This window comes from Lactuca serriola, chromosome 7 (assembly GCF_051521515.1).
Source record: "Lactuca serriola cultivar US96UC23 chromosome 7, Lser_US96UC23_V15, whole genome shotgun sequence".
NCBI lineage: Eukaryota > Viridiplantae > Streptophyta > Magnoliopsida > Asterales > Asteraceae > Lactuca > Lactuca serriola.
Genome location: NC_136414.1, coordinates 93,409,221 through 93,428,286, shown reverse-complemented (window position 1 = coordinate 93,428,286; position 19,066 = coordinate 93,409,221). Strand labels below are relative to the sequence as shown.

At 40.4% G+C, this 19,066-nt stretch overlaps 1 protein-coding gene across 4 annotated transcripts; it reads left to right on the top strand.

The window, feature by feature from the left end:
* The first annotated feature begins 249 nt into the window (after positions 1-249).
* On the top strand, positions 250-5,383 carry MPK16 (mitogen-activated protein kinase 16). Of its 4 annotated transcripts, none has more exons than XM_079010220.1 (10): positions 250-672; positions 1,232-1,640; positions 1,727-1,854; positions 1,969-2,028; positions 2,407-2,556; positions 3,272-3,427; positions 3,524-3,735; positions 4,410-4,514; positions 4,592-4,737; positions 4,920-5,383. In XM_079010220.1, exons 1-10 carry the CDS (start codon positions 649-651, stop codon positions 5,240-5,242), a joined length of 1,713 nt encoding a protein of 570 aa, XP_078866346.1. In that variant the 5' UTR covers positions 250-648; the 3' UTR covers positions 5,243-5,383. The 4 variants fall into 4 exon arrangements, with proteins under 4 accessions (XP_078866346.1, XP_078866345.1, XP_078866344.1 ...); XM_079010219.1 differs by having other exon boundaries at positions 4,917-5,383; XM_079010218.1 differs by lacking the exon at positions 250-672 and having other exon boundaries at positions 1,202-1,640.
* Positions 5,384-19,066: the final 13,683 nt, after the last annotated feature.

Below are 19,066 nucleotides of genomic sequence, written 5' to 3'. Positions count from 1 at the left end.
GAGGGGTAAAGATTCGTCGTCTTATTGTTGTTCTCCCATTTCCATTATATGTTTTCCTTTATTTTCTTCTAGTTGCAAAAATATACATACATACGCGTATCAGTCTCTAGATATTCTAAATCCCTTATCTGTCTCCAGATCCAAAATCCATCTTCATTTCCATCTCTCCAAGCCTACTTGAGCAAAAACCCAAAAGGGTTCCTTTGATCTTTACATACATACAGTCAAATCTCCCGCTTCTACATAGTTCTTGTAGAATAGTCATCATCGATCTCTTGTTATTATAGATCCATTCTTTGATTTCATCGGCTCAAACCCTTTATCTCTTTCGCCGACAAGAACCTACACGCTTCAATTCATTTATAGGACTAACTCAGACCAAGAAAATTTCAATTTATTGCTTAATAATAACTCTTGTACCCTTTCCCTGACCAACTTTGGGGATTTTGTGTTCTTGATTGACTTCGTTGCCGTAGATTTAACGAATTTTTGGCAAATCCATTTTGGGTTTATGATAGCGAGATCTAAAAGCTTTTCTTGCGAATAAGGTTCTTGTTGGTCTGTGATCTACTAAGCTTTCATCTCACCGAGTTCGTCTTTTGGCTCTCATTTAGTTGCCTGCGAGGTGTTTGATGCTTTGCCGCTGTGATGCAGTCTGATCAAAGAAGAAAGGTATCCTTATCTAACTCAATACTGGAAAAGCACTCCCTTGTTTCAGAATGTTATACTACAATGTTATTATACTTTTACTTCAAGAAAACAGAGTTCGAAAATGGCATCTTCATCTCATAAAACTTTTGATAGAGTTTGTCGAAATTTACTTATACATCATTCAACTTTTTGTTGTTGGTCATCAAGATCAGTTCATGTACGCATGGTTTTAATACGATTGGTGTGATTGCTTTCTTAAATCGATAGATATGGTAACAAATTGATCAACACCTAAAACTCGATCTATTTTTAAGCTTGGATCCAGATGTTCTTCTAGATTTTAAACATCTCAAATCGTATCATGCTTCAACACCATCTACACCAAATCTTTCAACACCATCTCAAATCATGTAATGCGAACTTGGATATCAAATCTTTTTCTTTCTAACAACTTATCACCTATTACACGAACTAAACATATGAAATAACAAAGTATATGATTAACAAGGAATCAAGGAAGAATACAAATGTGTTACATTACATTGTTCTTATAATGCTAATACTTATGAACAATTTACAGGGATCTGCAGAAGTAGATTTTTTCACTGAATATGGTGAAGGGAGTAGATATAAAATAGAGGAAGTCATTGGTAAAGGAAGCTATGGAGTTGTATGCTCTGCATACGATACTCATCTTGGAGAAAAAGTAGCAATAAAAAAGATAAATGACATATTTGAACATGTTTCTGATGCCACACGTATCTTGCGTGAGATTAAGCTTCTTAGGCTTCTTCGTCATCCAGACATTGTTGAAATCAAACACATCTTATTACCTCCTTCAAGAAGAGAATTTCGTGATATATACGTGGTTTTTGAGCTTATGGAATCTGATCTACATCAGGTTATAAAGGCAAATGACGATTTAACCCCTGAACATTATCAGTTCTTTCTTTATCAACTTCTTCGTGGATTGAAGTACATTCACACAGGTACTAATTCCCTACTACATGGTGTTTCATTTTGACTTTTGACTTTTGACTTTTGATACTGGATTTATATTTATTATTTTATGCAGCAAATGTTTTTCATCGGGATTTAAAACCGAAAAATATATTGGCAAATGCGGATTGTAAACTCAAGATTTGTGACTTTGGACTTGCAAGAGTTGCTTTCAATGATACACCTACTGCAATATTCTGGACAGTATGTGACTATGTGTAATTGTGTATTCCCATTATTGTAATCTGTTCTTTTTTTTTTCTTTTTAATTATATAACTTATGATTGAATTAATTATGTGAGTTCTATGTGTTTGTAGGATTATGTTGCAACAAGATGGTATAGGGCTCCTGAATTGTGTGGATCATTTTTCTCTAAGGTGAATGGTTTAAAGTTTTTGGACTTAGGAATGGAATGGTTCATTCCATTGGAATTAAAAAAAAAACTGTTTTTGTCTGATGGAATGGAATCGATCATTCTTGAAAGAATGTAGTTCCTACTTCCTACTTCTTTCCATTTGTTAAGTTTCATTATTTAGTCATGGTTTTCTTGATCCACAATTGAATTGAATTAAAATTTGCAATAAAACCCATTTTTATTAAATTTATCAAAGTTAAAAGTTCATTAACTAACATGCATTAATTTATTGCAATTGAAAGTTTATCCTTTTTACATGACATTGGTTTAAAAGTCATAACTTTCATTTTATTCCATTTCTGCCCTTACATGGTATTAACTCAAACCATTTTTTCTGCAGTATACACCAGCCATAGACACGTGGAGTATTGGTTGTATTTTTGCAGAACTTTTAACAGGAAAGCCACTTTTTCCCGGGAAAAATGTTGTTCATCAGTTGGATTTAATGACTGATCTTTTAGGGACGCCTTCACCTGAAGCCATAGCCAGGGTATGTTTATTTTACAATCATACCTTTTTTTAGATAATGAGGGCATTTATGTCTTTTCCATCCCATCCCACCTTTTTAATTGGGAGAAAAAATTGCAGCTTTTGTCCCATTAACAAAACAGTTAATCTAAAAAAAACCTTATATTTTGTGTTTTTTCCGGATTAAACCTCAAGTTTAAAAAAAATCTTGTATTTTTTCATTTTTCCCGATTTGGCCCTTTTAGTCATTTTTTGCCAAAAGAATTGTAAAATGTTTTTTCAAGAAAACTAAAAAAGTTGAGGGTTTCTTTGGAAGCATTTAGAAGGTTGAAGGTTTTTTCCGGAAAAAAAATACAAAGTCGAGGGCTTTTTCGGAAAAAATAAAAAAATACAAGTTTTTTTTTTTTCAGGCAAAAAATAAATTTGAGGGTTAATCCGGAAGCAACACAAAATATAAGGTCTTTTTTGAGATTAACCCTTAACAAAAACTTGCAACTTTTGACTCATTAGTCAAAAATAAATGTAATCTGTAACAAGGGATGACGAGGGCATTTAAGTCTTTTGCATCCCATTCCCACCTTGTTCTTCTACCTTTTTAAGTGCTAGAAAAAGTTGCAGCTTTTGTCCGATTTAAGATCCATCATACCTTTTTATGTGGGACAAAACCTGCAACTTTTGTAATCATGTAATCTGTAACAAGGGTATTTAAGTCTTTTGATGTTAATTAATACAAGCAGATAAGAAACGAGAAGGCAAGGAGATACTTAAGCAGCATGAGGAAGAAAAAACCGATTCCATTTTCACAAAAGTTTCCAAATGCTGATCCTCTTGCACTTCGTTTGTTAGAAAGAATGCTTGCATTTGAGCCTAAAGATCGTCCTACAGCTGAGGAGGTAGTATCTTTTTTATTTACGATTTTACCCTTTTCTTAACGAAATAGTATTTCATGCTTACTAAAAAGAAGAATTTGGGTTGTTTTGTATTATTAGGCTTTATGTGATCCATATTTCAAGAATCTGGCTAAGGTTGAGAGGGAGCCTTCTGCTCAACCTGTAACAAAAATGGAATTTGAGTTCGAAAGAAGAAGAATTACAAAAGAAGATGTTCGTGAATTGATTTACAGGGAGATTCTTGAATATCATCCCAATATGCTCAAAGAGTTCTTGGATGGATCTGAACCTACTGGCTTCATGTATCCAAGGTATGTATAATTTTGCAAAAGACGTAAATGCCCTCCACAAAATTTGCAAAATTTTATCTATCCCAAAACGTGGAACTAGGTGGGACAGGAACTTGATTTTTGATCTATTGTTTGTGCAAAAGACGTAAATGCCCTTCTCGTCTTCAAAAGTTGAAACTTTTTGTTTTTGTCCCATCCCAGACAAAAATGGGACAAGGGATATTAGATTTGCTCTTGATCTCTTTCTCATATGTGCAAAAGACGTAAATGCCCTCGTCTTTATTTCTTAATCATTGAAAATGGCCGTTGAAAGCTTGTCTGCCAGTCCTATAGAGTGTGTGATAAAATTTTGTCCCGCTGAAGTGAGGAGGGCATTCACGTCTTTTGATCTGTTGTCTGTGCAAAAGACATAAATGCCCTTCTTGTCTTCAATGGTTCCACCAGACAAATTGGGACAAGGGATTTGAGATTTGCTCTTGATCTGTCTCTCATCTATGCAAAAGACGTAAATGCCCTCCCTCGTCTTCATTTCTTAATCATTTAAAATATAGCTGTAGAAAGCTTTCATCCTGTGTAATGTAACAAACACACCCTGAGGGAGCATTGTGGAAAAGACGTAAATGCCCTTCTCATCTAAAAAGACTAACAACCATCGTCTTTTTTTTTTTTTTTTTTTTCTGTTACTTGTTTTACAGTGCTGTTGACCAATTCAAGAAACAGTTTGCTCATCTTGAGGAGCATTATGGCAAGGGAACTTCAGCTGCACCTCTAGAGAGGCAACAATCTTCATCATTGCCAAGGTATTTATTTATTTTACTTATTAATAAATAAATAAAAAAAACTTATTATATATTTGGTTAATTTTGATTGGGTGTAGGGCTTGTGTACTATATCCAAAAGAGACAGTAGAAGTTACAAATGGTCTCTCAAAATGTTCAATCAAAGAAGTCGGGAAGCAATACATCACTTCTGCTGCTATGCCAATGAACAGACTTCCTCTTCAAGTTCCTCAAACCATCCAAGGTAATAAGAGCAATTTTGACCAATGGTCAAGGGGTATTTTGGTCTTTCCCTCTATTTGATTTTACTTATAGATCTTGCACCTCATTGGCATACAAATTGAAGGAAAAAAATTATTATAAGGGTAAATTTGTTAATAAAGGTTAGGACTAAAGAAAGTTTCTCTTATTGATTTTGTTTAGGAGGAGGGAGTGCTGCAAGGCCCGGTAAAGTAGTTGGTTCGGTGATGCGGTACAACGGCGGACCACCACCAGCTGCCGCCGCCGGAGCGGGAGACAGTCTTGAACAGCGAAGGGCGGGTAGAAATAATCCGGTGGCGGCTCCCACCCAATTCCCACTTCCGGCCTCCTCCTACCCAAGGAGGAGCAACAACTCAGCCGCCTGCAAAAACGACAAAGTAGAAACCGCCATAGAAGTTTCTGCCAACGGCCTCCAGGCCCGACCGCCATACGTTCCAAGAAAACTTGCGGCGGCTCAAGGCGGCGGACCTGGTAGTCAGTGGTATTGATTTTGACCAAACTACCCCCTTAGCTTGTGGATGGATAGAGTGAAGAAATGGGCAAGTTTTGCTGGTTGTAAAACCAGAGGGTATATCGGTCATTTTGGTATATGATGTGGGAAAAGATGTGGAAGATATGATATTACATGCTTAAAAAAGACTATTAAGCAGCTAACCTTTGAATAACGATCTGTTGATTTTCAGTAGCTTGACATGTAAAAATAACTACTATCGGAAAAAGACTAGAATTTGTGACAATTGTATGAATCCTTGTAATACGTATTTGTTGAAACAACGTGAATATGCTATTTTCTTAGTTGTATTCTTTCCATTTGTTTACTTGTATTTTGGTTTAATCGTTGTATTTGTTAGCATGTTGCAAAATAATTGTTACACTTCAAAGTTCTTAAAAAAAAAAAGCAAAAAGGGGTAATTAGAAATTTGTTAATTGTGTTTATGCCAATTTTTGTTTTGCGATGTGAAAATTTGGTTGTGGAGAAATCAAGGATTTTTCTGTTTTGGTGGTTTCCTTTTAGTATTTTTATTGAGGGTTAATGTCATGTTAGTCCACAATTGTACTTGATAACTTTTTTTTTTGAATTCTTGTTATTGTTACACAATTTGAGTGAATTTCAATTTTATAATTCTGACATACCAAAAAGGTTGTCATGCCTTAGGAGGTAAAATTAAAAGATGGATGAATCTAAAGAACAAATTGAATAATACTGATCGTCGTTTTATAAGAATAACCTTTTTATTAACGAACAAATTTGGATACAAATAGTTGAAAAGTAATGAAGGCGAATTGTTTCTTTTTCCTTGTTAGACAGATTAGGTGTAAAACCTATGTATTACATGGGTTAATTAAAAAAACTAAATATAAATGTTTAAATACTTAAAAACTTTGAAATTATTAGAAAATAAAAAAAATAATGAATTATTAAAATTGATTTTTTTTATTTTTTAAATTTAAATAAATAAACAAAATAAACTAATGAGCTTTATTTATAAATTTCGAAATACGAATGTAAGTTCATTAATGAAATTGATATTCATTCATTACTATATTTATTTTAATTATTATATTAAAGTATTATGTTGAATTTATTAAAATAGAAAAAACCCATAAAATCACATATGAAAAATAAATTAATTCAAAATAACCACAAAATGACATTTGACAAATTGAATAAGAATATGATATGTGGCAAAAAAAACTTTCATTTATTAGAATAGATAATCCGAGTGGAAAAGATATCGTACGAAATGTCTTATTGAGTGGAATGAATTGAGCTGAGAAAAGATTTTAAAGATAATTTAAGCGAATTGGTTTATTGTCTTTAATGGAATTAATGCGAATATATATTTGATAAGGTAATCTTTAAATTCTTTATATAAAAAAAATTCAAAATTTGGAGATATCAATATAAAAATATTTGATATGATTAAGGATATAAAAAAATAATTATATCTGATCAAAAGTTGAAAACATGTATAATAACGTAAATTAAACAAAAAAAAATATTATAATAATATTAACTCAAACCATATATAATATTTAACCACCGTTTTAATGAGTCAAATATAAGGTTAAGCTTTAAATTACGATTACAGCTGATCAAGAATGAAAGATGGCAGAAATGCAGTCAACAAAAGCAATCCACTCTCATTCAAAAGGCAAATATGCTAATGTGGGCTTCTCAACATAAGAATAAAAGCAACCATTCTATCCTTCAAAAGCCAAATATGCAATGTGGTCCTTTCAAAAATTGTTGATTTAACAATATTAGATTAATTTTGTATGTACAAGAAATAGAGTATTCGTAGTATTTCGTATCAAATATTGTGGTATCTTGTAAGAAATACAGCGTTCAACCAATATGTTGTCTTATATAAAAACATCATATGTAGGTGTTTAACTATAACGGACTTTGTAGAAGACACTACTAGATGTACCGAATCAAACTTAAAGTTATTTTGGTCATTAGGAAGAGACTACGACATGGAATAAACTGTTCCAATCAATATTAAAGTTTTTGTTTGGATGCTTTAAATAGATCCTTTCGCTAAGATGTGTATGCATATTCATTCTTACTTTTCATCGTGTGTGGTTGAGAATCACATAATCTTTTATTTTTAATTTGACATGTGACATGTTCTATTTGGGATCATATTTGATAACGGTGTGACTTAAACATTCCTCCACTTGACACGGTGGTGGAATGGATTTTTTGGACATATATTCGGTTCTTATTGCGATGAAACAAAAATGTTGGGAGAGTCGTTTTAAGTGGGTGTTGGATGATTTGGCATTTTGATCGAAGAAACCAATGAAAGGTAAACGACCACAAGCTATCTTCACTTTATCCTCGGTAATCTACATGACCTCAAAACTCGTGAACTGTTTTTCTCCCGGCTCCAACCAACAATGTAACATTCCGTTTGAAATTTAATTAAATAAGTAAATGAATAATAAACCCTTAGCCTCGAGATATAAATCATATTATTTTATTGTAGCCCTAAATCCTTAATATTGAGCGAGGTGTTGGTTTTGGGGTGTTAAATGATATAATTTGGACTTTTGGGGGTTAAAAGTGTAATTCGAAGATTTATTTTGTAAAGAATTCTGAAGGCTGAGGGTTGTTTGGTAAATTATGGAATCAAGTTGAATGGATTTGGGAGGGAGGGGCTGAAAGTGTTATTAAGCAAAGATTCCAAATGAACGGGTATAACCCGTCACCTCCTTTCATCTAAACCCTAAACCTAGTACAAGTGCAGCCGCCAACCTACTCCTAACTCCATTCGCCACCGCTGCAGTGTCGAGTCCTTATCGTCGACATGAGCCACCAAGCGAGCTGAGCACCGCCGTTGCTGTTTTGCTGCCGACGACGGGGCCGTTGTTGCCTCTATCTTCTCCGGTAATGGCGAACCCTTCCCCATCTCGTTCTTCTGTCATTTCCTCATGTCCGTCACCATCAACGCCCCGACAACTATCATATTTTGATGATATCCTCTCTGATCATCGCAAACCACCATAAGAGTGGCAATGCTGTGTGTGTGTTCATACTTTAACCTATGTCGTTGTGTGTGTGTGTGTGTGTGTGTGTTTCAGTCATTACCGCGGGTGTGTGGATGAGTTGTCGGCTAGAAAACGCAAGAAGACCACCATGGCAGCCAACCATGGTGGTTGCCGGCCATTTTACTCTTTTTGTCGCCACCAACCACCGTGAAAGGTGGCTGTGTGTGTATGAAATGGTGTTATGTGTGTGTTTATTTTAGTTGAAGTTGTTTTTGGGTGTTTCTTGATCGGAAACAGAAGAAAAACCACCACCACCACCATCGTGAGGTGGTGTTTGCCACCACATGTCGTCATTTTGCCGCCACCAGCCGCCACTTTGGGTGGCTGTGTGCATATATATGTGTGTGTTTAGACGGATGTTTGAAATGCTTTATCACAGTTTTGGCCTAAAATCATAACCACCACCACCGTGAGGTGGTGGCTGCCGCCGTGAACTACCGTTGACCACCACCGCCTGGGGTGTTAGTGGGTGGTGCCCAGCTCATTAAACTCTAATTAACCTAATTGGCTAGTATTTGGGTTGGAAACCGTAATTAGGGTTTAGAAAACCCTAATTTCATGAAACCCTAATTTTGGAATTTGTCGGGACCCGCATCGAAACTATTTATTAGACTTAAAATATTAATTAATAATCCTTTGCAATTAACTTAACGCAGTACTGGAATTAATGGATTAAGTCCTTAATGGGTTAAGTGTTTTTACTTAACCCTAATCATTATTTTATGTGAAAACCCTAATTTTGTTTGGGCTTGAGTTGGGCCTTCCTTTTTGGGGCTTAGGTGTTTGGGCTCTTGTTGGGCCATCTGAGAACATGTGTATGGACTAGGATATGTGGATGGGCTTTAGGGTAAGGCCCATGTAAGGGGTTGGGCCCAATTTGGAAAATTGGGCCATATATTGGGCCTTGATTGATTATTTGGCTTTTAGGCCTCTAGAGTTTGATTTTAGGCCTTGGTTTTGGACCAAGCTAGGTTAGGGGTAAAATAGTCTCTTTACCCCAAGTATAGAGTTATGTTTATGCATTGGAACCCAATTATTAATTTGGTGTTGTTTTGATGATTGACAGTTTGGGGATCTGCCAGCCAGCAGCCGTAGTTTTATCCACGAGACTTCAGCAATGTGAGGTGAGTCTCCTCACTGTTTGTATGGGTCCAAGGCACCAATGCTGGCCCATTTGGTTTATGTATAGTAGGAAGACCCAGGGGTTAGCCCTTGACATTATGTATGAAAGACCAGGAGGTGGCTCCTAGCACACTATATGCAAGACCAAAGTCAGAACTCTGGTAAGTAATTGGTTAAGTAGTATAGTTTGTATGCTAGTTGCCTTTGTGATGCTTGCATAGAAGACTAGGAGGTGGTTCTTGGCACTTATCTGTAGGACCCAGAGGGTTGTCCCCGACCTGGCAAGTAAGACCACGAGGTGGCTCGTGGCATAATGGTAAGACTATGTGCGACACATAACACTTTTATTGATTATGATATATCTTTGATATGTATGGCTCACGGTTATGTATGAAATGTATGGATCAGTTGATATGTATGGTATTTGGTATTTGGGAAACTCACTAAGCTTCATGCTTACGGTTTTTAGTTTTGGTTTCAGGTACTTCTTCTTCAAAAGGAAAGGAGACGACATGATCGCAGCGCATCACACTATGATTTTTCCGTATTATGAGATCTTTGGGGAATGTACTTTGATATTGTTTTCCTATGACATGTTGTGGTTTTTGACATTTGGGTTTGATTATGAATTAGATAACACTGTTGATGTTTTTAGAATACCGTTTTTATAATGTACTTAACTAAATATGAAATTTTTGGCTCTGAGTTTTGGGATGTTACAAGTTGGTATCAGAGCCTTGGTTTGAGAGATTCGGGCATACTATCGGGTGTGTCTGAACTCAACTGAGGGTTTGGTGAATTTTTTTATAAAATAGACATTTAATTAAAAGAAAATTTCTAATTAAGAAAGGGGTGTGATGCGTGCAATCGACCGGGCTCAAGTAAGTGGTTCCCAAAGTACCAATACATGTTTATTATGTGATATGATATGACTATGTGAATCGCATACTAGATTAGGGCTAAGGATCTGCTCAGTATTATATGAGGAGAGGTGCCTTTATATGCCTGATTGTATGAGCTTTAGTATTGCATGCTAGTATGTATATATATGATAAGTGGATATAATTGCTGGATTAGAGTATGCTGGTTAGATTTTTCCATTATCTGAATGCTGCTTGCTTTGTGCTTTATGGGACTCTTAGTGATGTGAATTGACTGCTAAGTGAATATGCTAAGTCGCATGTGGCCCAGGTTAAATAGTCTTAGAGTGATGGATTTGACCCTATTGCACAGCTCTTATCTGAGTCCAACCATTCTAGGAATGAGTCTTTTACTCGAAGGATTATCTAATCTCTGTTTCATGTGATTGTATTCATGAGGAAGCTAATTAACATTGGTAGGAGTCCTTCAACAACTGAGGACTGGGTGGGTTTAGGAACCTAGGAAAGCCTAGGATATGTTTTCAGTGGGTTGGTAGTGCGGTCTAGCAATTTTTGGGTGCATTAGTTTGAGGAAATGACTCAGAGGATTCGGGAGGATTGCTGAGGAAAGTATGGATAGGTGTGGAAGGTAGTATTGGGCCCGTACTATTAAAAGTACAGGATCCATACTCGAATCGGTGAGAGTCTTGGAGAATTTAAGAAGCTTATGGGAGGTGAATTCTAAGTATGTTCTGATTTTGGCTTGTCGCTTTTCAGTTGGGGGATGAGCTCGCAGGGAAATAGTTTAGGTTCGGGTTCCGGCTCAGGTGCACGTGCTGAGTCGATTAGCGAGCAGTTGCAGGATTTCATCACATCGGAGATTTCTCGCTGTGTTTCGGATAAGGGTGTCAATTGATGACACGACACGACAGAAATAAACGAAACGAAACGAAATCGGGACTGAATCAAAATTTGAATTCGTGTCGTTTTCGTGTCAAGATTAAAAAACACGATGCCGTGTCGTGTCGTGTTCGTGTTCATAAATCGACAAGAAATTGATACGATTAATCATGTGGTTGTCGTGGTTTTCGTGTTTGTCATTTTTGTCGTGTTATATATCTTTAAGTTTGAACGAAATACACTAATAGTTATGTAATATTATATTTGTCGTGTCGTGTCGTGTTGTCGTGTTTTAATTGTTTCGTTTTCGTGTTAATGAAAAAAACACGACATCGTGTCGTGTCATGTTCGTGTTATACAAAACCTTGTCGTGTTGTGTCAGACAAAAACATGACACATCAGAGATTTCTCGCTGTGTTTCGGTCTTTCAGAGATAGTGGATGAGCGCTTTGGCACATTCTGTGCGGAGGTTATGGCTATCATTGGAGCTCGCACTCTGTCTTTTCGGGAGTTCCATGCTTGTGGAGCTCCTGCATTTCATGGGGAGAAGGAACACATTGTTAGTAGGAGGTGGTTAGCAGACATGGATAACGCATTCAGGACGAGTTTCTTCCCCGAGGAGGAGAAGGCCGAAGAAGGTCATATATGCTTCCTACCTATTGAAGGACCGGGCACGTGATTGGTGGGAAGAAATTGGTAGTGTGTTGGGTGATGATGCGATTGATTCCATGTCATGGGATGATTTCTCGACCAGGTTCCGAGCGGAGTTTTCTCTGGCAATCGAGGTGCAACATTTGGCGTGAGAGTTCCTGGATCTCCTCCAGACCATGGAGACTGTGGCAGAGATCACTACTAAGTTCCGGGAGAGGGCTTTATTAGTATCGTAGTATGAAGCATACGAAGAGATGAAGAAAGTGAGGTATCATGATATGCTGAGGGATGATATCAGGAAATTTGTGAGTATTTCAGGGTGCGAGACCTTGAATGATATGATCTCTAGAGTCTAAGAGCGGGAGATTGATTTGGAGAACATTGAGAATAGGAGGTCAGATCAGGTGCATATTTTGGAGGGTCCCGGGAAGAGATTCAAGACTTCCGATCAGCTGTTGAGAGGCGAGCAGGGACGAAGTCAGTACAGTACGTACATGAAACTGGACGGTGGAGTTTGTCGTTCCAGGGATCTGGGCTGCTAGAAGTGTGGTTGGGTTGGCCACGTCAGCAAGGACTGTCCTTAGGGAGCAAGTCCATTATGTTTTCACTGTGATCAGGTGGGCTACAAGAAGACCGATTTTCCAATGTTGAGGGGAGGAGTAGTGAGTGCGTCGGTTCCGGCTACTTTAAGGATCACCGATGGACGAGAAGGTAGGGCGGGAGCCCCAATAGATAGGAGTTGAGCTTTGCAGTGCCATACGAGGGAGGTCAGGACTCCAACAAGCGGTATTGCAGGTATGTATCTCTTGCCTACCTTCAAATTAGTTATAGAGTAAATTACTAAAATCGTCCCTATAGTTTGGTCAAAATTGCACGTTTGGTCCCTAACTTTTCTTTTGCACTCGGATCGTCCCTATGGTTTGATTTTGTTGCGTTTTTCGACCCTTGCATACATAAAGTTAGGGACCAAATGTGCAATTTTGACCAAACCATAGGGACGAAAAATGCAACAAAATCAAACCATAGGGACGATCCGAGTGCAAAATAAAAGTTAAGGACCAAACGTGCAATTTTAATCAAACCATAGGGAAGATTTCAGTAATTTACTCTTAGTTATATCAGTATTTATGGTTGTCGAAATCTTACATTGGTTTGGATAAGCATGCATCCAATTCATTTCTTTACTCATGTATGAGTTATATCTTCAAATATTGTCACATGCCATTTTCATACCGTGAATTATTACTGGTTAGTGTAAGGTCGTTTCCCTTTTGTTGGTTCTGGGTGTTCAACATTATCTCGACTCGTAATAGAGATTGGTTCAGGGGTATCATATGAAGGTCTGCGATCGGGGTCTGCAGGATGGTTATTTAGCATCATCAGGATTCGGTGGTTTTAGTAGTTGTCCTTGGAGTGGCTGCTGGAAATGCGAAGGGAAGTGGCTTGTTGCTAAGGCACTGGTTGTCATCGAAACGACTGTTGGAAAGAAAAAAGGATTGGGAATCCTTCAATTCTAATGTAGTGTGAAGGCTTAGTCAAATCTAAGTAGGGGAGAATCACGCAGGTATTCAGGATCAGAAGCCGATATTAAAACGGGAAAAGTTTCGCATTCTCATCAGGGAAGAAAGATGGCCCAAGCGGCTGTCTGGATTGAGGTTAGTATGAGTTGGAAGTTCGGGAAACTTACCAACATTTAGATCACGCTGTAACGTCCCAAATATCACGACTAAAATTTTCTTTTTAAAAACATTACTAAAACCATATTCATAAGAAACCGTATCATAAATTATAACATAATTTCGTAGCGTTAATTCGAAATACAAACTTATTATCAGAGTAAAACATCCCAGGCAAGCTGACTATGGTGTCTACACTGCAATCTTTCCGAGCTCCTCTTTTGAAAACTGAGTACCTGAAACCAAAAACTGAAACTGTAAGCACGAATCTTAGTGAGCTCCCCCAAACTACCATATACCATACAATAACATATAAAGCACATACTGGGCCTTGCCCACTGCATCAGACTGAGGTCCGGACTAACTGGGGCCTTGCCCCCTGCATCGGACCGAAGTCCGGAACTGACTGGGACCTTGTCCCCTACATCGGACCGAAGTCCGGACTAACTGGGGCCTTGCCCCCTGCATCGGACCGAAGTCCGGAAACTGACTGGGACCTTGTCCCCTGCATCGGACCGAAGTCCGGACTAACTGGGGCCTTGCCCCCTGCATCGGACCGAAGTCCGGAACTGACTGGGACCTTGTCCCCTGCATCGGACCGAAGTCCGGACTAACTGGGGCCTTGCCCCCTGCATCGGACCGAAGTCCGGAAACTGACTGGGACCTTGTCCCCTGCATCGGACCGAAGTCCGGACTAACTGGGGCCTTGCCCCCTGCATCGGACCGAAGTCCAGAAACTGACTGAGACCTTGTCCCCTGCATCGGACCGAAGTACGGACTAACTGGGGACTTGCCCCTGCATCGGACTGAAGTCCGGAAACTGACTGAACATAGCATAGCATAACATATCAACTAGCATGAACACATATACTGCATACTGCATCGGGCCGTAGCCCGGAACACATAACACATAACGCATAACACATAAATCCTGTCTGAGCCATGAAGGCATCAAACATACTAACTACTGCATCGGACCGAAGTCCGGAAACTACTGCTAACTGAACGGGCCGGCATTGTGGCCTTAGACCCGTTCCTACTGGAAGGAAACTCACCTGAACTGCTGAATTCTGCTTGTAACCCTCGGACTGCTAACCAACCACTGTCTGAAACGCTGCTCCTCTAACTCTCCGAGCTACCAATAACAAAGCGACACTTAGCCTGACAGTCCTCTAAAAGTCAACTAACTCAACTCCGATCAAAGTCAAAGTCCTGGCCAAAGTCAACCTTCCATGTTGACCCTACTCACCGAGTCAGTGTACTGACTCGCCGAGTTCACTGATTTCTGAGTTCTGTCCTGTCCAACTCACTGAGTCCCCACACAACTCACTAATTTGATCCTTGACTCGAAGGGTTTGGGGTTTCGCGACTTGACTCGCCGAGTCCATGAACAGACTCGTCGAGTCCAAGGCAATCTTCAACAGACTCGCCGAGTTGTTCATCCAACTCATCGAGTTCGTCTCCATCTTCATACTACTCGCCGAGTCCACTCAAAGGACTCGTCGAGTCTATTCAGTCCTTAATCCATGCAGTGGCTTTTCGAGCCAAACAGGGCTTCTAACTCATAGATCCATACTTCTAAGGCCTATCCCTCACGTAAAGTGGCAAACTTTACGTGTAGATAAAGAGATCTAGGCTTAAAACAATCCAAACTAGGGTTTAAGACAAAGAGGTTTCACTATCAACCCAAGAACAGATGCTTTATGACTTTCTAGGCCAAGATACACTCAGATCTGAAGTAGCAACTTCAGATCTAGGCTTCTAACTCGAAATAGTTCTTAAACATGGCATAAAAGCCCCAAATCACATAGCCAAGGTTGATCTATTAAACAAAAGAGGGAAGGTAACGATTTATTACCTTTAAATGCTCAGAAATGTTCCACCAACTCTGGATCCAAGGCCCCCTTCTTGCTCCAGAATGACTATCTTCTCTCTCAAGCTCCAAAAGCTTCACCAAGGGTAGATCTTGCTCCAAAACGATTATGGCGGCTAGGGTTTAGTGTTCTGTGTTAGAGAGGCAGTAAAGGAACCCTAGGGGAGATAATGAGACGTTTAAATAAGCTCCAAGTCCCGGATTTAGGGTTTTCCTTGCTCAGACCAGACTCGCCGAGTCACCTTGGCCGACTCGCCGAGTCGGTCGCTTACACCTTGACCCGGATCCCGCTCGGACTCGCTGAGTCCCTCCTTGGACTCGCCGAGTCTCCCCTTAAAATTGGGGTTTTCTTTCTTTTCTTGGCTTTCCAAACTTTGGGTGTTACAACTCTCCCCCACTTAAACTAAACTTCGTCCTCGAAGTTTGCTACGATCCACCGACTGCGATCTGCCTCCAATACCCCACCGCTCATTCTAACACCAGCTGCCTACCTTCGCTGGCCTTCCGCTCAGTCATTCAGACCAATGTCAATCCTTACAGATAATAATCTCGGGTCCATCCTGACCCTGAACATTCTGGAAACGCAACTCACTCAACCGACAATCTTTCTGATGCTCTCCAAATACTGCATTGACCCTGTAGGGGTTCACCCCTTCTTTCCTTGCACGATTTCCTTGCCTTCCCAAGGCGATGCTCCATAACTACCTACCTCTTCCGTCACTGTGAAGACCCTGTCTCCACCAAATCTATTACTCCTGCTACTCCCAGTACAGGTCATCGTCGCCAGTATCCACTGGGCATTCTTTCTACTACCATTTGGTGTCGCGCACCCCACGAACAACTGACTGAAAATTCTGCTATTCCAAATCTAGCTTCCGGATGAACTGAGACCACCCAGGTCCAACTAATAAGGCTGAACTTGCAGTCCGACGCAAAATTAATACTGCCCAAAATACTGGAACTAACTGAAACACTGAACTGCCTGGAACACTGAACTGCCTGAAACACTGAACATGTCTGAAACACTGAACTGCCTGAAACACTGGACTGCCTGCAACACTGAACTGCCTGAAACACTGGACTGCCTGCAACACTGAACTGCCTGAGACACTAAACTGCCTGAAACACTGGACTGCCTGAACGAAACCTTTCTTTGGAACTAGTTTCCACTAGTCATCCTGTTACTATGGTCCTAACGACCTCCCGATCCAACCGAGCGGGTCCAAACATCAACAAATCCAAGACTATAATGATGGCTCCCAGGCTAATGGTAGCCCTTAACATACATGAATCCCAATGGTTCACTGCTTCCCTGATCTCATGACTGTGTTGACGATCCATCTGTCGCATTGCTGGCTCAACCATGACTAAACTCTGGAAAATTCGAAATCCAACCCGTGGATTTCTATATGCTCGCTGCTGCACACGAACTAGTGGGTACTACTGCTTCCCCCCCCTTGCGTCCAGATAACGCGCTCATGCTGTCTACTAACCTGGCGAATGCTACGGCTACACCCGTAGACCTACAACTCCCTAATACTGTCTAGCTGCTAGTGAACGCTACGTCTATCCCCGCAGGCTTACATCACTCTACTACTATCTGACTGCTAGTGAATGCTACGGCTACCCCCGCAGACTTACGACACTACTACTACTATCTGACTGCTAGTGAACGCTACGGCTACCCCCGCAGAGTTACAACACTACTACTACTATCTGACTACTAGTGAACGCTACGGCTACCCCCGCAGACTTACAACACTACTACTACTATCTTACTGCTTACCAATCACTATTCCGGGGACTTCCTGACTATCCCTAGTTCTGCTAGCAATTCCTCATCCTGACTTCTCAACATCATTCCTCAATCATCGGATGCTACATCAACCTCGACATCTTATATCCTTGATGAAATTAGCGTTCCGTCGAGGAATTCTTCGACTTGGTCCCCAAACCAACCGTCTACTAATCCAGAACATGAAACTAACATTGGGAAGTTTCCAAACTTCTAACTCCTAAATCCACACAACCCTACATGCTGTCTCTACCACTGACTACTAACACGGAAACATCTCTTGCTAACCTTTCTCAAGATCCTTCTTCCGACTCAATAGAGTCCTATTGACGGTCCTCCAATCTAGATTCCCAATCAGCTACTAACCATATCGATTACATGAACTAACTGTTGGGAAGTTCCTCAAACTTCCAATTCTGAACTCCTTGATCCACCCATTGCTATGCTACTATCCTTTCTTTTCAAGGATTGCATACTCATTCCGGGTCAGCGTGCTCTTGCCCTCGTATACTCGGAGGGTTCTCCCCCACTTGGATCCGGCTAACTCCTTACTGCTCACTGGTCAAAAGGATTCCCCAACCTTCCTTCCACTAAGGGCGATCTGCTGCCCGCCAACATTTATCTCTGTCGACACTCCATCTGACCTTTACCAGATCCGAAACACTCTTGCTATCTAACCGAGCACCCTTCAGTCCTTTATTGTACTTGCTTTAGTGACTGCACCCTGAGAACCTGCGTTTAGGGTGAATATCTCCAACTCACTTCCTTACTGACCGCTAGCTGCTCCACTAGAAGCTCTAGATTGTCACTACCGAGGATATAACCGATCAGTACTCGAATGGCACTTTCCGAAAATAGCGAGACGCTTCTGAATATTACACATACATGCCGCAGTTACTATATCCGGAGTAGCTTGTTCTAGAGGGGCGACCCCCAACTATCATTCTAACATCCAAGGTATGAAAATGGCATATAGCTCGATCACAAACAGGTAATATGATACCCCAATACATACGCTTATAAATATCGCTGCAGCAACATAACAATAATATCATGAATAATAATTGACAGGAAGGCAAAAGATACATACCTCCAATCACCCGACGCTGCTCGAACCCTAGCTGCAATCAACCGGTACAATCTGCTTCGAGCCGTGGGCGCCCTTGCTCGGCCCCGGCAACCGCTGGTGGTACTCGAAGACATAGACGCAGGAGCTATCACCTGCTCTGCTGCATACACACCTGGACAGTGGGCCTTCTTGTGGCCTCTCTGACCGCAATGGAAACATATCGGGTCAAGTCCCTGGGCGATGATAGTAGTACAATCCCTGCTGAAATGACCCATTCGGCCGCATCTGAAGCAGCCCAAAACACCACCACTACCACTCCTGCACGCACCCAAGTGCGACCTACCACACTTCCCGCATCGACTGCGGCTCTAATGGTACCTCGATCTCCAATCCGACCCTTTGGGCCTCTTACCCGAACCTGTGGCTACCTGTGTCCCATCTGTTTTCCTCTTCCTTTCTGACTCCCTGCCCGTCTCTCGCTCCTGAGCTACCCTATCGACCCCATCCATCATCTGAGCAACTGCTATCTGATCATGGAGCTTCGTAGTCAACTTATCAATAATCGTTGCGACCATACCGGGCAACCCCTCGCGAATGGCTCGCGAAACCTCCTCAACTATCCAATCATGCAGAGGTCTCTCTTGAAGACAGGGTGCCTTACTCACTCTTGTCCCTTGATGACAAAAGCTGGAAATGGGATCTCCCTGAACCTCATAAGAATCGGGCTCTAGACGAGCCCCAATCTGCCCTGAAACCACCCCGGCCCTAAAGGCCTCAAGATGACTGTCCATAAGTTCCATAATGGCCT

Coding starts and splice junctions, on each gene's coding strand:
- MPK16 (XM_079010217.1), top strand. CDS start 1,205: ATGCTAATACTTATGAACAATTTACAGGGATCTGCAGAAGTAGATTTT. Junction 2,557..3,271: donor CACCTGAAGCCATAGCCAGG/GTATGTTTATTT, acceptor TAATACAAGCAG/ATAAGAAACGAGAAGGCAAG. Junction 3,736..4,409: donor ACTGGCTTCATGTATCCAAG/GTATGTATAATT, acceptor CTTGTTTTACAG/TGCTGTTGACCAATTCAAGA.